Source organism: Python bivittatus, unplaced genomic scaffold, assembly GCF_059951505.1.
Source record: "Python bivittatus isolate LINGU-HERP-01145 unplaced genomic scaffold, Pbiv_v1 ctg000850_np1212, whole genome shotgun sequence".
NCBI lineage: Eukaryota > Metazoa > Chordata > Lepidosauria > Squamata > Pythonidae > Python > Python bivittatus.
The window spans coordinates 36,990,868-37,010,436 of NW_028277112.1; the positions used below are offsets into that span (position 1 = coordinate 36,990,868).

A 19,569-nucleotide genomic window follows, 5' to 3' on the forward strand; every position below is an offset into this window, starting at 1 on the left:
CTGGGACACTGTGACCATTGTAAATGCGTGATGGTTGTCAAGTGCCTGAATCACAATCATGTGACTGCACGGACACTGCAATGGTCATAAGTGTGAGGACTGGTTATAGGTCACTTTTTTCAGGCCGTTGCAACTTTGAACAGTTGCTAAATGAATGGTCATTAAGCAAGGACTAGCTGTATCAGCTAAATACTGCTTCTCTGCTCCATACAGAGAAGGAAGATTTTTGGGTCACATTGGAACAATAACATTTTACATTAAATTTAATATATAATTAGAAGGTTAAAAATCTTGTCCCAGTTGATCCTAAAATTAAACCTACGAGTTCTTAAACAATCAAAAGTCAATTCAAACATAATGGCAAATGAACATTAAGAAGTATAGTGCGTGATATGTCAGTTCTCAAGACCATTTACTTCAGATGAAAAATGATAATTTTCAATGAAATGTCCAAATATTTCTCCATGGGATGGCAATTTCAAGCTGTCTCCAAAGTTCTGGGTACAAGTGAACAATGTTCTGCATGAACTGATTTCTCCTGTGGTCTGTGGCTTCTTGTGCTATATTGAATATACTGTGTAAGCCTCTAGGACATATGCAGTCCTTCAACATCCCCTTCATGGACCCCAGAACCCCTCCAAAATGGGTGGGGCCCAAACGTTTTTTGTTATTTGCACTTTCTGGCTCTGAAGACATTTAAAGGAACAAAACAGGTACTTTAAGATTTTCAAATGCTTAAGACATCCATTTTATCCTTTGAAATATCTGGCACCCACTTCTCACAAAACAGGCTTTTATTCTGCCCATTTTAGGAGTGCAACCTTCAACCTGCTGCACAAAAGTAGATGTGGCCCTTCAGCTGACAAACTGCATGCTCCTGATTTGGATGAAATTTTCAAATGCAAGTAACTGAAATTGCAAGAAAGCTTACATACACATACACACACTCACACATAAGTTCATATGTATATGTGTGTGTGCATGTATACACACATACACACACACACATGCACACATGCATAGGTTCTCCAACCCAAAGCCCACTAGATGTGGCTGTACAGTTCAGAATATAATTATTTTACAGCAGCTTAACCCAGCTATACAGAAAGACCAGTATCATGCCAACTGACAAGAGGCCATCAAGGCCTCATTGTGATGGGGGATAAGTTAAAATACTTAATTGTATGATTCCAGATAAATAAAGGAATATAATTCAAAGTTGCAATAAGTTTTCCTGCAACATTCTGATAAGGCAGCCCAACTACTAACAGCCTAACGGGCTTAGGATCATTGCTCCTGATTTTTTAAACACATCAAATACTTCCTTCTAAGGTCCATGTTCTAATTTTTCTTCTGTGTATGTTTAATACACCTTGTGAAAATTGTCAGACACACAGAATATAGCATGTTTGGGGAACCCTGTCTGAAATGCATTAAAGATCCTGCACAGATGTTATTTCTGGACTTTTTCTTCATTCACCAAAGGCATCCCCAACCATAAACAACTTGTGTGGGTGAGCTAAAAAATAATCTGATCTGAGGGCCAAGATACACAGATGTATTTGCTGTGGTTGATAGTTTGTTCCTCTTAGGAGATGTTGACTTGCGTTAATGTTTCATCATGCTTTGACCTGGAATTTTTACTGTTAGCCACCCTGAGGGTTTTGGCTTGAGCAATGGATTTCAATTTGAAAAATAAATAGATTATTAAATGCAGAACAGGAGAGACACAAGGCTTCTGCAAGTCCTTTATTTTATGCACTGATTTTCCACTACGGATGCATTTGCATGTTCAAACTGCTGCATTCCAGATTGATATCACAGCTGATACCGTGCACTGCTCATGAAAGGGGACACCTCTGGTGAATAAAGGAGGTGAAAATAATTCTTTCATATAATCTTAGATAGACATCTAGCCAACAACCTCCGTGTTGTAGATCAGTATCAAATTAATAGTCATTTTCCGAATTTATGCTCATTTGTGAAATGCAGCTTGGGGAAATGTGAGACCTGGTCAATGGCAGTCCTGATTGCAAAGTGAAGTCAAAAAGTCTCAACTGTCCAGGCGATGTATGAACAAAAGGCCAATTAGCTGCAAGCGCAGCAGTGCAATGTAACTGGATTGCTAGGTCCATTGGTATCCAATGCATTATTATTATTACTATTATCTAAGAGGACTAAACAACAAAAAACATTGTTTTGGGGGAAAAAGAATGTGAACTAGTTTTTAAAAGACTATTAAAGCTAAAATGGAAAGACCACATACCCCAATGATTGCGTTCAGTTCTGCCATGGTCACTTGCTTGGCACGTTCCACAGCCTGCACCACTTGTTGCTGGTGCTATAAATGAAGATCAGAAACAGAATAAAATTATTTGTTTTCTAGTGAATTAAGCATAGATTTTCCTAATTCCTTTTCCCTCCTCTAAAAATAAGCTAAAAACGTTTTCAGATTGCATGCAGGCTTGAAATAATATGTGCCTTAGAGAGCAAGAATTCTAGGTGGACTTATCAGATAGGTCAAAGTGAGGGTTTATTTTATCTAAATTCAGGGACCATAACTGGAATTCAATATCCATCTTACTTCCCAGACAGAAAACCCAACTAACTCAATATAAGCAACAGCAATCAATCCTTTACTCCAAAAATAATTCTGTCTTGGATTGCAAGAACAACTGCCTGGGCGGAAGACAACAGAATACTGTGAACAAAGCAATGTGTTTGGAAAAGAAGGAGTGTGTTAGACCTTCACCACTAGTTCATGATCAGAAAAAAAAAAAAATGTTAGTTCTTATTCTCTGCCATTTAGATATCTGCTTGCTTCTTTTGGCTTCAATATTGTTCAATTTGTTCCAGTCTTGCTATTATTTTTGCAACAAAGCAATTAATCAAGAGCTGAAGCAATTAAAAGGCAAGAAGAGTAGAGAGAAGTGGAAGAGCAAGAGACCATGGCTTAAACATCCTGTCGTTATTCTCACTATATTTAAGACTACTACAACCCTAACCCTAATGCAGAACATAGCTATTGGGCACTTCTTGAAGAAGCATAACTACAGGGATTTACATGTAGGATCTTTGTTCATCTTTCAAAAGCTTTGATCTTTGTGAACTAAGGTGATAATTTTAAACATGTGTCCTAAAATGTATAAACTAACTAACCAAATAAAATGTTCAGATGTTCAAAAAGTTTTGAACATGAAATGCTCAAAACTTTCTCCATATGGGAAGTAGCATAAGAAATGGTAAGTAACCTAAATTTGAATTGATGTGGGATTATTAGATATTATGTTGCTTTAACTCTTATGACTTCCCCTACCTTCCAAGAAGGAACTGCAGAATCTATAGTTTTGTCCGAAATCTGACAATTATTATGATAAATATATCTGGTTCCACTAAAGAACTACAGTTTCCTCTCATCTATGTTTGAGAGCCATAACATATATATGCAATTTGTTTCATAAAGATCAGTTAGAGAGAACATATGTTCAGTTCGGCAAATATGATGTGTTGATCAATATTCATCCAACAGCTAAGAAGAGTAATTCACAAAACAGATTCAAAGGCTTACAAGACCAGAACAACATAAGGATTTTCATCTAGGGGAATGATGCTTCAAGGAGAATGTTGGTGCTAGCTAAACAGATAGAAGAATCAAAATTTCCCATCAGCTAGATGCAGTAGGTTGGATAACTCCAGCTTTGCCCTACTATTACCATCAGAAGGAAGGAAGGAAAGGATAAGCATGCCCAAAAGTCTTTTAAGAAGGGAAGCAACTGTGCATATAGCATCCTTATCAGACACACTGAAAAGAGGAATGAGGAAGTGCTTTATATGTAAGGGGTCTCTATACAGCAGACAACAACGCTGCAAAGATCTATAGCTCTACTACCACCAGGATCTTAACAGGAATACTGAGCCTGTTGATTATACCTGGTTTGCCAAAGAGGCAGGGGAAACCATTTCTCCTTCTCATGCACTGTTTGTACATCTTGGGTTCTGCTTCTATTTATTCCTTGTTCATTCTTTATCTAATCGCCCCACTATTGATTTTTATATATTTGGCTTTCTGTTGTTTCTAACTACAATGCAGTGCATTAATTGTTATATCTCTTCATTTACATCCCCTCCTAAATCAGCTACTACAATACCATCATACTTAGGGCCAGAACTAGCTTGGGTTACCCACGGTTAGAAAGTAGGGGAGATGCACTGAAGGTGCTTGGGAACCTGCGCATTTTTTAAAAGCCTACATTGTAGACAGCTTTCTTGCACTATAAAAATGTAAACCAGGGATAATGTATGTTTTTAAAAGTGTATATTGGCCAAAGCTATGTATAAGACACAATATATTTAAAAAGCAAAATGCCTGAATTAAGAAAAATGCAAAAAAAAAAAAAAAAGTGACAAAACACTATGTAAAATTCTGCCACACTGACATAGCTGACCTATGCATGGTTGCCATGGATTGTGGTTCTATTCTGGTGGCAATGGATAGGCTGGGAAGCATTCTCCCTCTATTTTTTTTTTTTTAAGTTTCCCCCTTCTGTTTTTGTTCTTTCCTGATCTCATATTTTATTTATTCTTATTTTCTGTCTTCTTCAATTCTTCTCTTTGTATTTGTAGTCCTTTCTAATCTTGGCACTATTTTTTGTCTCTAATTTCTACCTTTTAGTTTAAAAATTATTTTTATTATTTTCACCCTGTTGTTAAGAACAAAACTCCAATTATACTTTATTCGAAGTTGGGAAATTGGTTTGCCACTTGACCTATCCAATGTCAATACAGACCCATAAAAAGTCTCATCCCCAGCTAGAATGGAAGAGATACAGACACACAGGTTCTCCTCAGCACCTAACAAGGAATCTGAGTTTCGAACACCTATTTGCAACTAGTTCACTTCTGCTTTCTGACTCCAGCTCAGAGCTGAGGCAATAGAGAGGAAGACATGTAGACTTGTCTCAGAAACTTTGTAGGTGCTCCAAGAGAAGTGATTGCTTGTCTTTGTCTTGGAGCTAAAAGCTGTTTGAGAGGTGGAAATAAGCAAATATCATTCCAAATCTGATGGATGTCCCATGACCAGTGCCTCCTAAGGTGCAGAACATAGCAAGCCTATTTCCTTCCATCATATTTGAAATGGGACAAAGCTTTCTCCTCTTCTTCCTATTTCCACATTCTGAGCTGGAGAACAGTGCTAGAAATTAAGACATGGACCAGGAAAAAGGCAACATTTGGTAAGAATAATTTTGGTTAGCCAGCAAAACCAATGTACTGCAAGTAGAAATTAGTAAATGCTAGAAACAAAGAAAGATTTTTTTTCCCCCACACAAGGAATAGTTAAACAAATAGAATCAGGGGCAAAAGAGTGTTGCGTGCAAATGCCAAAACAGCAAAACAGAGATTGTTTCAGTAATACATCTGCTAATTCATTCACACAAATAAATGCCCTCAAGCAGTCTACTTGCATGAACAATTGCACAAATAAGCTGATAGATAAAGCTTATAAACCAATACTTATTGAGTGTCTATAAGTAAAATAATACAGATACAAGAGGCAAATGAGAAATCTGGTAGAACAATGAAAAACAATGAAATGTATTGTTATTCCAGAGTAGACTGCAGTAGAAAAATAAATGTATTGGAGGGGCATTGCACTGTATCTCAAAAGTAAATATCTTATAGAAAATATATTAACCCATAGAATTCCTTAAGTAGAAATTCAGACCCCCCCCCAAAAAAGCAATATGGCATTAAAGTTATACAATTATACCTCATCAAATATTATTTGTTGCCAAATGAAACTAGAAAGAAGGAAAAAGTGGGAAATATAGAAACAAATGGGTGGGCCTGAAGTGGGTCTAGGCCTTGTTAGTATTTAGACAGAACACCGCTAGATAATGCCAGAGATGTAAACTAGACTGGAAAATTGAGAAAAAAATAACATGCTGAAAAAGGCAATGACAAACCATTTGTGTTGCCTAGTATACTACATGGCTATGTCCAAGAGGTCACTAGGAATGTTGCTAGTTATTCTGACTCATGTTGAGGTTAAAATATAATTAAAATATAAAACTTCCAGATACAAGTGAAGATCTGTCTCTTTATTTAATCACAAGCAATTCCAAAGAACTGATGCAAGACTACATACACACAGAGGACATGTTTAAGTAGAATGGAATTCCACAAAGCATGAACCAATTCAAGCAATTGCCAGTGAACATTAAACAGTAAGATAGACACATTTGAGCTGGAGACATCCTGCCTTGATTCTAGAAATTCTAAGTTTACTAGAAATAGAAAGAGGAAATAGTTTACAACAAACCAAAACCTTCATATAAACCTTTGCTGTTGAAGATGTTGCATCTAATTTCCTTTTTTACCCATATTCACCAGCATCACTGGAGTATAAAAATAAAGACAATAATCAAAGAAACGTACTGTTTGATTTTGCTACTGTAGGATGGTGGCCAGACATTCCCCTTAATCATAGTGCCACTGTTTCACAAAAATTATCTCAATTGTTGTAAAACATTGCTGATCCCTTCAACTTGTGCTCCCAATGAATGCCTAGCTTTTCCTCACCTACCACTGGTTGTGTCCACATCTGGAAAAATCAAAGCCCTGTAGTAGGAAGTTCATCAACATATGTTAACTCCCTACACAACTCAGAACCCAGATTGGATGCATAGGTTCTAGATCATTTTAGAGACAATATGAGGCACCAGTCTCTGCAAAGAATAGTAGGGTGGGGGGTATGTGGGAGATGAAACCAAGGAATACTTTCCTGCTTATAATAGCATAGGACTTCAAACAGGGCTTAACATGTTTAGGAAAGTTTAGCCTAATAAGATTACTTCTAATCAATGTTTGGTATATTAGACAACAGAAACTTCCATCTGACACAATTTATCAGCACCATTCAGGGCACTGCTAATAGGCTGGGACTACATTAATTCCCAGATAATCCAAAGGCTGAGAAGCATAAGGAAGGTTTAATCACATTTTTTTCCCAAATCTGAGGTCTCCTTTCTGTACTCTGGCAAGAACAGAAAGGCACACAACTCATATTTTAAACATTTATTGCTAGACATTACTGTGTGTACTTTTTAATATCCTTTTAGTCTTCAATGCAATTTAGTAATTTTAGAATATAGTCTGACTTTGCAAATATTTTGAAAATAATTTTAAATGTTTAGAAAAATAAATGTAAACAAAAATATCACTAATACTCCACGAAGAGTTAGCCAATTATTAAAAAAAAAAAAAAACCACTTTAGTACTACATAGTGACAGAAAAAAAGATTCAAGAACTAAAGTATTTATTTTCTGCTGATGGGAAACAGATTAGTTAGAGTAGGTGGAAAAAGCAGGTGGTAAATATAGTAAGAGGCATGTAATCAGTTATAAAGAACTGGACAAAGAGAGATCAAAGACAATGTATTAACAAGCAAGTGGAAACTAAAGAACATCTTTATTCTATTACAGTATAAAATATTCAGATAAGATCTAGATATGTATATCTAGAAAAAGTGGGCCTGCAAGAATTAGTTCTGAGTTGAAATCAGAGATTGAGGGAAGGCATTTTTTTTTTTACTTGAGTTTGCAACCCCAGAATAAACTAATTTAATATGAGCTGTTTCAAGATTCAATTTGAAAATAAATTTTTTTTAAAACCTACAAAATTTGCCCATAGGCAACAGTGAGGAAACCTCAAAATGCTTCATAAGCTTTTGGCAGACTGGGAGAAAAGAGCATGGATTACAAATCCTTAATAGGATATTAAATCTGACAAATTTCAATGAGACATTTTCATGGAGTTCATGTACATTCCCTGTACCTCTTTTTAAGGAAAAAAGAACACAGCAGCCTCCAGTTTATCTAAAAGAATCAGATTATCTAAAAAAAAAATGCTGAAAAAGTATATTAATTGTGCTTCTCCATTTATAGAAGTAAAGTTTCATGGACTTCAACTTCCAGAATTCCCCAGCCAGCATGCTGGCTGGAGAAATCTGGGACTTAAAATCCATATAACTTCAAGTTGCCAAGGTTCGGAAACACTGGTGTATGTTGTCTGCAATAATCCAACAAACAGTAGAAACACCATCCAAGCCGAATGCGCTTTGAATCCACCTGATCTAATTCTGTTTCAAATTGGATCTCTGGTTTAATTTACAAATCTGCTCTGATAGGTGATTCAATCAAAGCTTGGTCCAATAAAAGCACCCTTTTGAAGCTTTGTACAAACCTAGAAAAAATATACTTGTTTTAAAACGATTCAAGTTAGCAAAGAAAATTTCAAAACCTAGTAAGTCTACTGCTGAGACAATCACCAATTCTCTCTTTTATCATAAGTGCAAATGATCCAAAAACAATATGGTAGTTAAGACAGGTGGATGGGAGTGAAAATAATATAATCATTACTTGTGGAGGGAATTTAGGATTACCATCCCTTCAACCTTATACTGTAGAGCAATAAGAAATATTTCATTTGTATCCATCTGTAATGTTGCTGTACCGCAAGTTATAGAGGGAGAGAATACATACTGTCATTCATGCACTATTTAGTCTTAAGCAAGCTAATATCAGTGATCTAACACACTTTCTTATTAAATTCTCCTCAGTCTGGCAATATATTTTAAATATATAAATAAGAATGCATACTTTGAATATCTTAATAAATATAACTACTCAACATTAAATTATTCTCTAAGTGCCTTCTTCCTTTCACATAAGTACCTAATGAGGTTATACGCTTTTGCAAGAAATCAGGCACAAGCTGGACCACAATAAATCATGTAGAGTGCTACAATTACACCATAACCTACTTTCTGCCCAATGCTGTATCATAGCATGATTCTAGAAAAATGTACCACAAGTAAGTTCTCATAAATATTTATGCAAAACCTCCACTTTATTAATGCTAGTTTGTGGGGTATGCCCTTCTTACTCTGCATTATAACTACTGGAAGAATAAAGATCTCATATTATATATTCACATCACCTCTTTGATAAATATGCAGTATACAGTACTAACAACAGGATATGAAATTGTTGAGCTATTCTTATTCCTTATATAAAGCATTTTTCAAACTTCACGTTAAGTATTGGCCAACGACTAGTTTTATATTATTCCCATCATGGGCCAACTAATTTTAATAAACTTACCATTAGGACACAGTTGCAAAAATATTTGTACTATTGGGATGATTGCTCAGAGTAGAAACTGCAGGATGTCCAGGTGAAGGAGAACAATATGGAGAAGAGAACAATGCAATAACTTATCTGGATCTTTTGGTATCAACATATTCATGTGCAAATGAAACACTAGCCTTTCCTTATCAGAATGCCTATAACATTCATCTACTATTCTGGGCATCCTGAACAGAATTGTGACAGTTATTTCTCAGTCATAGATAAATTGACATCAACCATACTGGAAAGTTATGTCTGGCAAAGGAAAACAGCCCAGATATTCTGAACTGAAAGTCTTCAAGATTTCCATATACTGTAAAATTTCTAAAAACAACATTTCCCAAAAAGAGAATGGAGAATTTGCATCTTATTGTAAACTGTATTGATAAAAATCAGGTAGAAAATAAATGAAAGATGAAAAATGTAAGAATCTAAGAGAAAATCTCATAAATTTTAGTCAATTTATACTCTACTAAAAAGGATGTTAGTTTGTTATTACATTGCATTTTGTGCCTCAAGGCTGAATTAAAAAGAGGAGGAGGAGGAGGAGGAGGAGGAGGAAACTGCATTTTCCTAACAAAGAGCTATATATGCTTAGTAGAAAATAACTATACTTTCCTCAACCCAGTCAGATGGGTTTACAAAAAGTTGACAAAAAAGGGTAAACAGTCCCTGGTCCCTACTAAATACTTTTCCAACATGCATCAAATAAATTCAACACTTTTCCAACATGCATCAAATAAATCCATCCTGTATTATTGTGTTAGATTTTATTTACTATCTTAAATCCAATCTCAGATTTGTTTATTGCAAATTAAAATATAAAAACTCCCTCCTTTCACAATGAAGCTGTAACAGCAAGGCCATCTTTTCTCCAGGCAAGATGGAAAAACAACAGGAAACCATGATAGGAAACCATGCCAGTGGCCCTGGAAGATGCTACTGTAACTATACACTATGGGAAAATGTTGGTTTGTTTCATCTTTAGAAATATCTCACAAGCTAAAGGGTGGGTTGAATTAAATACAATCCTAAGCAATTAAAAGAATTACTATTAGGATCTTTTCATACAATACACAAGAGGCAACAAAATGAAGGGTTAGGCCACAGTTTCATAACACAAGGGTATCTATATATGTATTCACACAATAATAGTAATAATAATAATAATAATAATAATAATAATAATAATAATAATAATAAAAAATAAAAAACAGGTCCTTGGGAAGGACCATCCACATGCTGTAGCCCAGAGATACCCCAGCCTAGTACTGTCATCTAGCTTGGAATTGCAGCTCTTAGAAATGCCAGCCAGGATGGCACTTGGCTACAACAGCTAAGAATTCTGGGATTTATAGTACCAATGCTTTTGGAAGGCAGCATGTTGGAAATGCTGTTCTAGGCCCCTCCCCACAGGTCTGGCATAGGCCTAGAGGACCTACTACTATAACACCGTGGTCTTGCAGTTCTTTTTCTTCACCCACCTTGTGGCCCTGAGGGGGGAATCAAGAAACTGGTAGAAGCGGTATGAATTAAAAGTAACAGCCTCTATGAGTTCCCTTCCTGGCAAGCTATCAAATGGCAAGATAGGAAATGAGGATCCACAGAGAGAAGGAAACCAACTTAAGGATGGTTCTGGTTAAGATGTAATTAACACTCATACCATATCATGCCAACTCAGGTGCAAGAGCAAAGTTATGATTCCTTCTCTATCATCTCTGGTATCACATTTTTAATGTGACTTCAAAAAGATGAGGTTTACAAAGTTTAATAACCCTGCTCTAACCATAGCACCACTTCTGATAAGAATGGTTAACAGCAGCAGCTTATAGACACAAATGCTCGACCTCTAGAAGGCAAAGGTGAAAAAAGAGGTACTATTTTCAGTAATAGTCAAGCATTTAGCATAACAACCAAGCATTTACCATAACATTTAGTTTGGCCCTAATGCAAAATTAAAATGACTTCAGAACCATAATAACTAGAAAAATACAATATAAGGTATTAAATAATAAAATGTAACAAGCTGATAGAATTGTCCACTGTCTTAGCTAATTTGTTTTCAAGATAATTTATATTACAGGGTGAAAGGTTCTACAGAGTACTGATTAAATTGCCCTGAAAATAGTTTGTACAATAGTGACATACTATGAGTTCAATCTTAGCAAGAAACCTCTGGTGAATTTGATGATGGTCTCTTGCATCAAACCATGTTAGCACAAGCCACTGGACTCTTACAAAGTTAACCAGCGATACGATGAGTTAACCTGGACCTACTATCAGTGCATGCAGCCGCTGCATTTTGTTCATTTTTCCCACAATCAAGAAATGACTGATAACATTTTCCAGTCTTTTTAAAATTCCTTTACAATTATACTGTATGCAAAAAGAAATACCACAGGGAGTGTTTTCACCAGAGCATAATGCCCCCATCTTCTGAACCACAGATTCCAAATGCAATTTCTTTAAGGTGTTTCTATTCTGACATTCACAAATAAAATAGCCCATCAAGTGAAAAAGAGACATAACTTTTTCAGATCTTCTGAAAGTGAACATGAAGTAGTCACTGAGGACATTAAGCCAGTATGGGTTTGGTTAGGCTCATTGTGACATATGGACACACCCTTTGGTTTGGTTGGCACTGTGAATCAATCAGGTGGCTATGGCTTCTCCAGTGAGCCAGTGATGAGCACTGAATAATGATGTACGCTAGGCAATCAGGCAAGAACCGGGTAGCAACAATTAGTTCTGCCCCAGCTCTCCCTCCTCCTCCACTTGTCCAGAAGAAGGACCAGGCTTGGAGGCATTTTGGTCTTTTCCAAAATTGTCCTTAGGGGACAAAAGCATCAAGGCAGGCTAAGATATGATCTCACAATACTTCTGATGTACTTCTCTTAACTCAATTTACCAGGAAGACCGTGCAATGATTTGGGTTCAAAACACAAAAGGATGCTTCAGAGTGCAGAAGCCTACCTTCAGCACCTTAAAGATGCCGCAACGTCTCCAGGGATCATGTAACTGGCCACCATAGGCTCTGCACGATGCTGGGCAAAGATGTCTTTGGCTTACAGAGCTGCAGAGAGGTGCTAGGTGTGTACTCTGGTACACTTTTAAGCAGCTTTTTGACTTCTAATCAGAAGCACTGCACAGCCCTATTTGCCATATACTGTCTAATTCACAGGTGCAAATTATCCAGCAGTGTGCAGATACAAGTTTAAAGTGCAAGCCTTAAAACTATCATCCATGGATCATCTATAGCCATGACCTATCCTCTTTTTATATTATTTATACTCAAATGAGTTAATTCTCTGGCTAAAATCTCCATCTAAAAATGGACACTTAAAAAAACAAAATACTGTAACCCTGGAGTGGGTGCCATTGAACGTGGCTGTTGCATAGTTACTTACAAAAACTTAGTGACCAAAATGGAATCTTCAACTTTTAATTAAAAACGCAAACAGTCTTGCAAAGAAATGTTACCATCAAATCTGTCAGAGTTAAATAGCAGTTCCACCAAAGTAAAAGGAAAAGAAGAAAAGAAACCAGTATCTCCATGATTATTTTTCTTATTCTTAACTTTGAGAATAATGTAACATATACAGGATACATTGTAATGCCATTCACTTCTTTGAACCAGCAAATGTTAACATTGCTCCTCTTCTGGGAGGCAGGGAGCCTTAATGCTGGGCTCCAATATATCCTCTCCCTATCACAGAAAATGTTTTGGCAATCCAAGTAAAAACAGCAGTAAAATTCCATATCATAACATTTATTTTCTTGTTTGCTGGAGAATCTTTCCTCTTTCAAAACCATACCACATGCTGTTTTGTTCTTTTCAACTTCTTACAAAACTTTTGAAAAGGATTTCTGAGCATTGCATTCCTTTCTAAGATAGCTAATATTTTCTATACTGGAACATCAATGCTTCTAGGATTGGGAAAAAATACCCTGCGGAACTCTGACAGTCCATCAAATGTGCTACTTCAACACTACCAAAACTAGCAGCATCAACAGCAATGGCAATGAAGCCAATGGACATTGGTGCGCAGTGACATCATCATACAAATCCTGCAATTGCATCCTTGCATCCCAATGGTGTGGCATCCACATGATGCCACTGCATTTCATCATTTGCCTCCCTCCTTGCTCTCCCTACAGACACTCACTATCAAGACACAAACAAACCTGTCATTCATGATTCTGATGAAGAAATTTTTGCCTTTCTTAATCTGATACCCTCTGGGTATACTAGGAGTAGAAATTCCTACAATTCCCACTTGCTTGGCTGGGGTTTATGGGAGATTATAGTTCCAATATCATCATGGCAGATGGCAGCAGATGGCTGACCTTGTTAAGGGGCTTTGAACGTAGCAAGTACATACATAGGAGATCACCGAGAAATCCCAGGGCTATAAACTAAATTGGGAAGTTTTTAAAAAAATCCAAGAACACAATGGAAAACCATTTTAGCACTGCTGCCAAGAAAACTACTTGAACATATCCACGTACTCACCAGAAAATTAACTTTAGGGAATCCTTATACCAGTTAGGAAAAGCTGTGATAAATGCATGCCTATGCCCAACTGCTTCTAATTTTCTGCGTAGGGGATCCATTTTGAGCATATTCTGGGTAGTACCCTTCTTTCTCAAAATCTGGAATATAATAGGTCTGGAATCTTCCATGAAGTGATTACAATTTGCATTTTATTATTGGCAATGAAGTAATTATTCTCAGATTGACAACAGGAAGTAAGAGCTACCTAACATAATCTTTATATGTGGCCCTTCCAAAAACACATGGAAAAAACCACTTTGCATCAGACTAGATACTGATTCTGAACTTTCCCTGAATCTCACTTTCTTCACTTTGGTCTGGAACTACTGATTGATTTTTATAGTATAGAATGAGCACATGGTATAATCCTTGAGAGGCGGTGGGTAGTTTGTTAAGTCAACAAAGATAATGAAGAATCATTAAGGAATTAGAATTTGGAAGAAAGCAAAGATCTTCTGACCCAAAAGCACCTAACATTTTTGATATGCAACAGTATAATTCTGCTAATCCTTCAGAACTGAATACGCAGAGTTTTCAATAAGAATTATGTGACTGAAACTTTAAATCACTAACTAGTTACTGGAAGGTTTAGAAATCTACAGAAATACAGTGCTTCAGAATAATGTCTCTCTGCCATTCCCCATTAAGAGCGGACCCAGGTGACACTACGCAGAAGGAGAACACTCTCAAATATTTTGCATCTATATAATTTAAGTGGAACACAGACTTGAGATTTGGCCTCATGGAAACCAAAGATACAAACATGGAGATTTAGTGTGACATCACATTTCAACCAATCTCCCATTCTCCCCTTTATAAGAAGCCAATATCCCTTCTTCCCAACACATGAACATGCCAACCCAAAGATCAGAGCCAAAATAATGCCACCAGTGGCCGCTGGCTGAGGCCATTGTTTAAAAACAACTCCTGCATCTTTTAGATTAAAAAAATCTGCCTTTATCTATCATAGTCAGATGCCACCTATCTCTTCAGTCTTTTGCATGGCAGTGTTGTGCCTGGTAGCATCCATTATTTGTTGGCTCCTTCTCCTTAATTCCAGCTTGTAACTAGATACTGCCCAAATGCTCTTCAAAGGAGCCATATGTTTGCATTCATTTACAACAGAACAACACTAATGTAGCCTAATAAAGAGAATACTTAGCCTGGATGTGGCTGGCCTAGATGTCAGCTCCACCTCAACTCAAATTGCAAATTACTAAACAAATCATTATCCAAGCAAGGTAGAGCTGTGAAGTAGTGGAGAAACTAATAAAGTAAGAAATTAACATTATAGATTCAATATTCTGCATTTCTCAGCTGTGTTCCACTCTAAATAGTGTTCAGCTGTGGATGTGATTTTAAAAAACCCCTTTAGAAAGAGAAGTGGGAGAATCTGACACATTTCAGCAATGATTAACACAATTCTAGGAAGACATTGCTTAAACAAAAGTCTGTGGTTACTGCCATTTAAAAATATGTTTCCTGTGGACACCAGATGTTTGATGGTGAAAGGAGAGGGCAGGGTGGTGGCACTGAAAAGGAGAATATTCTAGCTTAGTTTCTCGTATGAACTCCTTGTGCACAAGACAGGAAAACATGACTGTGTGTGGAAGAGGCGGGGAGAGAATAATTAATCCTTCAGCTAATGTTTTCCTACTAGAATTCAACTTAAAATCTATTAGAAAATCTGGTATGTGCCCTTTTAAGAATCACATTACCCCAATTAGGCAAGTATATGACAGGATGTACGAAAAACTGGAAGATGGGGAAAAAAGCACAGCATTGCTTATATAATTAGCACCCAAGAGATTCCCAAGATGCAGAGATTTATCTTTAAACACCTGTTTATGAAATCAGTAAGAAGATCAAGCAGCACAAGAAGATACTTGGGATTGTGATCACCTGCTGCAGATGTATTTGTAATTTCAGAGGGTAAGTCAATAAAATACTGCCCCCCAACCCTATTTGCCTTATTGCTTAAACATGGGAGAAAAACTGAGTTTGTACATTGGGATACTAGACAAATGGGAAAGGGGATATATCCTCAGATTTCCAAAGAGAACCATTCAAAAGCTGCAATCACCAAGGTAAGTAAACAACCTACAAATCTAGAAGAAAATACTTAGTATTCTTAACCACTAACATGTTTAACATTACACACTATAGGTGCAAACTCACTTCAGAGACTTAACTGGCCTTTTTACTAGAACCTCAAGCTCTATTAATTGGAATCAGATTAAAAATAGTGACTCAGAGTAAAATTAAGGAATGTAGATCAAGAAGTTGCATTTAGCATCTGAACTGAGTATTCAGCACTCCTTGCACAAAAATTTACTCCTGCTTCTTTCCCTTCCCCAAAGCAAAAATCTTTCTTGAGTTGAAGAATAATTGTGGGGGGAGGAGTGGAGGGCTTTGGACAGGAGGTGAATAGAGAAGGACACACCTGTATTAGTCTGTTTATTGCCTAGAGCATCATATTTTCTGCCAAGCTAAACTGCCAAGAAGGCTGCATAAATCATGGCTTTCCAGCAATTTTTCAATATCTCCTATTAGATACCAGCTTGACAGGGTAATATTTTTGAGTACCAATGTACTGGCATGACAGGCAAACATTTTTATAAAGTGGCCTGAACCTAACTGGTATTATAGCAGGATAATACACTGTAGGATGCAGCTATTTCAACTGGTTTCACAAGTCACGATTATGTGATTTGCCTTCTCATATTACGGTGGTAGCAACTAACTTAAGATAATTATAAAGAAAAGAGAACAAAACTAGATCCGTGCAAGGAGGATAGCTTTGTCAATGGCTTTTTCCAAAATCACATGATAAAGCCTTGCTTATCAGTAGAGCTCCATTTATTTCTTGTCAAAGGGAAAAATAAGGCAGGCAATATGTTTTAGATTACAATTCCTATGATCCCTGACCATTGGCATTGCTGGCTAGGGTTGGTGGAAGTTGTAATCCAAAACATTTGAAGGGCACCAGGTCGACAACTCCTGTAAAAAGAATGCCTATAATTTTCTTGTCCTGCCTGCAGTTTCCAGAACTATCTGGCTGGCTGCTGTCATAAACTGAATCCTGATTCCTGCTCACTTTTGCTTTTGTGCTAGAGATGCTGCTGGCACAAATAATGTAGATCATCATTTAAAATTGTTTCATGTGTCTATACAATGGCCAAGTTAATATTAACACAATGGGGTGGACAAAGAATGAAACCGCAGGAAAGTAAAATATAAACACTTTCAAGCTTTGTGCTGCCGGACAGCCCTTAGCTCCTCTTTAGTTAAATCAATTCCCTGTAATTTGAGGTCAGCACATGTAAACAACCACCCTTACCTCCTGGGACAAGAACGGAATGACCTGGGCACAGATGGCATTCAGCCTCTTGACAATTTCCGCCTATGGATGAGAAAGAAAAAGTTAGTGAGTAGCAAGTTGCAAGCATATGATTGTGGTCATATATAAAAAGAAAATGCATTTAAAGTGGTGATTTGGACAAAAACAGCTCAGCCCTTTGGACTGACTCCAGATGTTATAATGGCATACTTTTAAGTTTGCACTGTAGCAACTACAGTAACTTCCCTATTTGAGAAAAAAGAGTCACCAATGGTTTGAGGTATGTGGCTCTTCCACATTTGTAATAAAAATCCCTGTTCTGTTCAGAAAGGGTGTGTAATCTGTAGCCTATGGCTCACATGCAAGTTTCTAATCCCCCAAACATCCAAAGACTATGTCATTAAATGTTGGTGGCAAAACCGCTGATTTCCAGCTGCAGAAATTTAGTGATTTTTCACATGGGCATTTTAAGCTTCAAAAGAGCTTAATAAATCCTTTTCCCCCTTGATATCCCTAATCAAACAAAACTAACTGAAAACTCTTGAATCCATCCCTGATCATATCATTCTGTTTCCAGACACATCCTTGGGGTCTAAATAAATAACTAGGAAAAAAGTACTACTTTCTCTAGCAAAAAACAGTTACCTGCTACTGGTATACAGTTTGTTCCAATATTTACAGTTTCCAAATCAGTAGGTGGCTAATTCTACTTGACCTCATACCTCCACAGTCTTGAAAGGTGGGAACAAGGCTAACTATCCTAAGTACCTCAACACAGATAGCTTGGCCTTACTGCTAGATCAAGTACTGTACAGAGATTCATTACCGAAATTGTGAGCTCCCAGAGTTGCTTAGGTGAGATTGGCAGCCATACAAATCAAATCAAATCAATAAATAAATTGCTAGGGTAAGTAGCCAAAGGCCCAGGGCCACCTGGAAGCTCCACACCTCTTTTCTACAGGCTCCAAAATTATTCTGATCACAATTTGTGGCATAATTTCTTGTTATTTTGAAGGGGAAAATATTAAAATAATGGAAGTCTAATCCATAACCCTTTGCATAGGGTTTTTTTTTAATGACTCCAAATTCTCCTGCTCACCACCAAGGAGGAAAACATGTCCAGAAAATCCCAGTCCCAAACATTTTGTAACCTCATCTCACTACTGTACCATCCAGTTACCTAAAAAAAAGAAGAAGTGGGGCCTCAGCTACTAAAAGGCTGCTCACCTCTGCAATAGTTCAATTTTCTGTCTCTCTCCCTCTGTCCCTCCCACACCAACCTGACATGTGAATATTTTTTTTAACAACCAGTTAATAATATTAACAATTTATTCCTCAATATGAATGTATGAATCCTTTAATTCACATAATGTTTTATGTGCAAATATTTAGTCCTCTTACTTGGGTAACCCCCCCCCCCCGCTTTTTCTTTTCCTATTATTTCCTTTCTTTACATTATAACACAGATGAGAGTTTCATCTTGGTGGTATCTTTTCTGCTCTGTAGAATGTATTCTAGTTAAGCTTCTGCAACTAGGATTTTAAGTGACTCCAAATATTCTGAAGAGATTTGACTGTGTCCACTTCCCTCTTTCAATTTATTTTTAACGGTCCCATCATCTTTTCGTTGTTTTCTCTTTTGAAGTCAAATGAATGTGGGACCTTCCTTTGCTGTTTTCTATTTATATATTAAATTTGATGGGTATGAGATGGTTATTTCCAAAAGATTAAAAAACACACATTTTATACGGAGCCCTGGACTCCTAAAGTCAACCCTTCCCAGCTAGTTCTATGAGCAACTTTTCTCAGAATCACAGCCATTTCAGGTATATAGAATTTTTTGTCACTTTGATATCAGTGGAACACACATTTACCCTAGTTTTCATGTCCTGATTTTTTTTCCCTGGGATTGGATGCAGCCTAGCTCCTATATTTCTTTTTCTAGAGTTCATTTAAGGAACTTCTCTTCCATCCCTTATGTTCTGTAGCCCACAGTGTCAGAATAACCTCTCTTCTCGTCCAAACACATTGAGATCCCTCAGCTTCACCTGTCTAGGAGAACTATACATGAAATAGGCCACATTTCACAAAAAGCTTTGGATATCAACTGCCTATTAAACCTAACTTTTTTACTTCTAGGACTGCACAGTGACATTTTCCCCATGTCACTGCTGCCAAAATGTACTTTAATCATTAATTGTACCTCATGTCTACCATGCCAGCTAGATGGCATAATATATGCAACCTCTGCATCAATTCAGAAAACTATCTATTCCATTAATAATCTAACTGTCCAAATCGCAGCTTCTACCCCATTAGAACTATATAAATCAAAGCAGCTTACAACAATTTTAAGAATACAACACATAAAACAATGATAGTATCAGTACAATTAAAAACAAAATCAAAAATAGTATAAACATCAATAACAACATAAACAACACTTAAAAGCTGGTTAATCTTGATGCACTTCTGAAATGACCTTT

General features: G+C 36.8%; 1 protein-coding gene across 5 annotated transcripts in view; it reads right to left on the minus strand.

The window, feature by feature from the left end:
• LOC103056541 (TLE family member 4, transcriptional corepressor) overlaps positions 1-19,569 on the minus strand; it is a 153,193-nt gene that overhangs the window by 82,757 nt on the left and 50,867 nt on the right. For 3 of the 5 annotated variants that reach the window (XM_088130532.1, XM_007423930.4, XM_007423931.4), the window contains 2 exons: positions 17,085-17,147; positions 2,267-2,341 (listed from right to left, as the gene is read on the minus strand). In XM_088130532.1, coding sequence (XP_087986658.1) covers positions 2,267-2,341; positions 17,085-17,147 — 138 coding nt within the window. The remainder of the gene's footprint in view (positions 1-2,266; positions 2,342-17,084; positions 17,148-19,569) is intronic. The other 2 variants (XM_007423932.4, XM_088130533.1) reach the window with 1 other exon arrangement.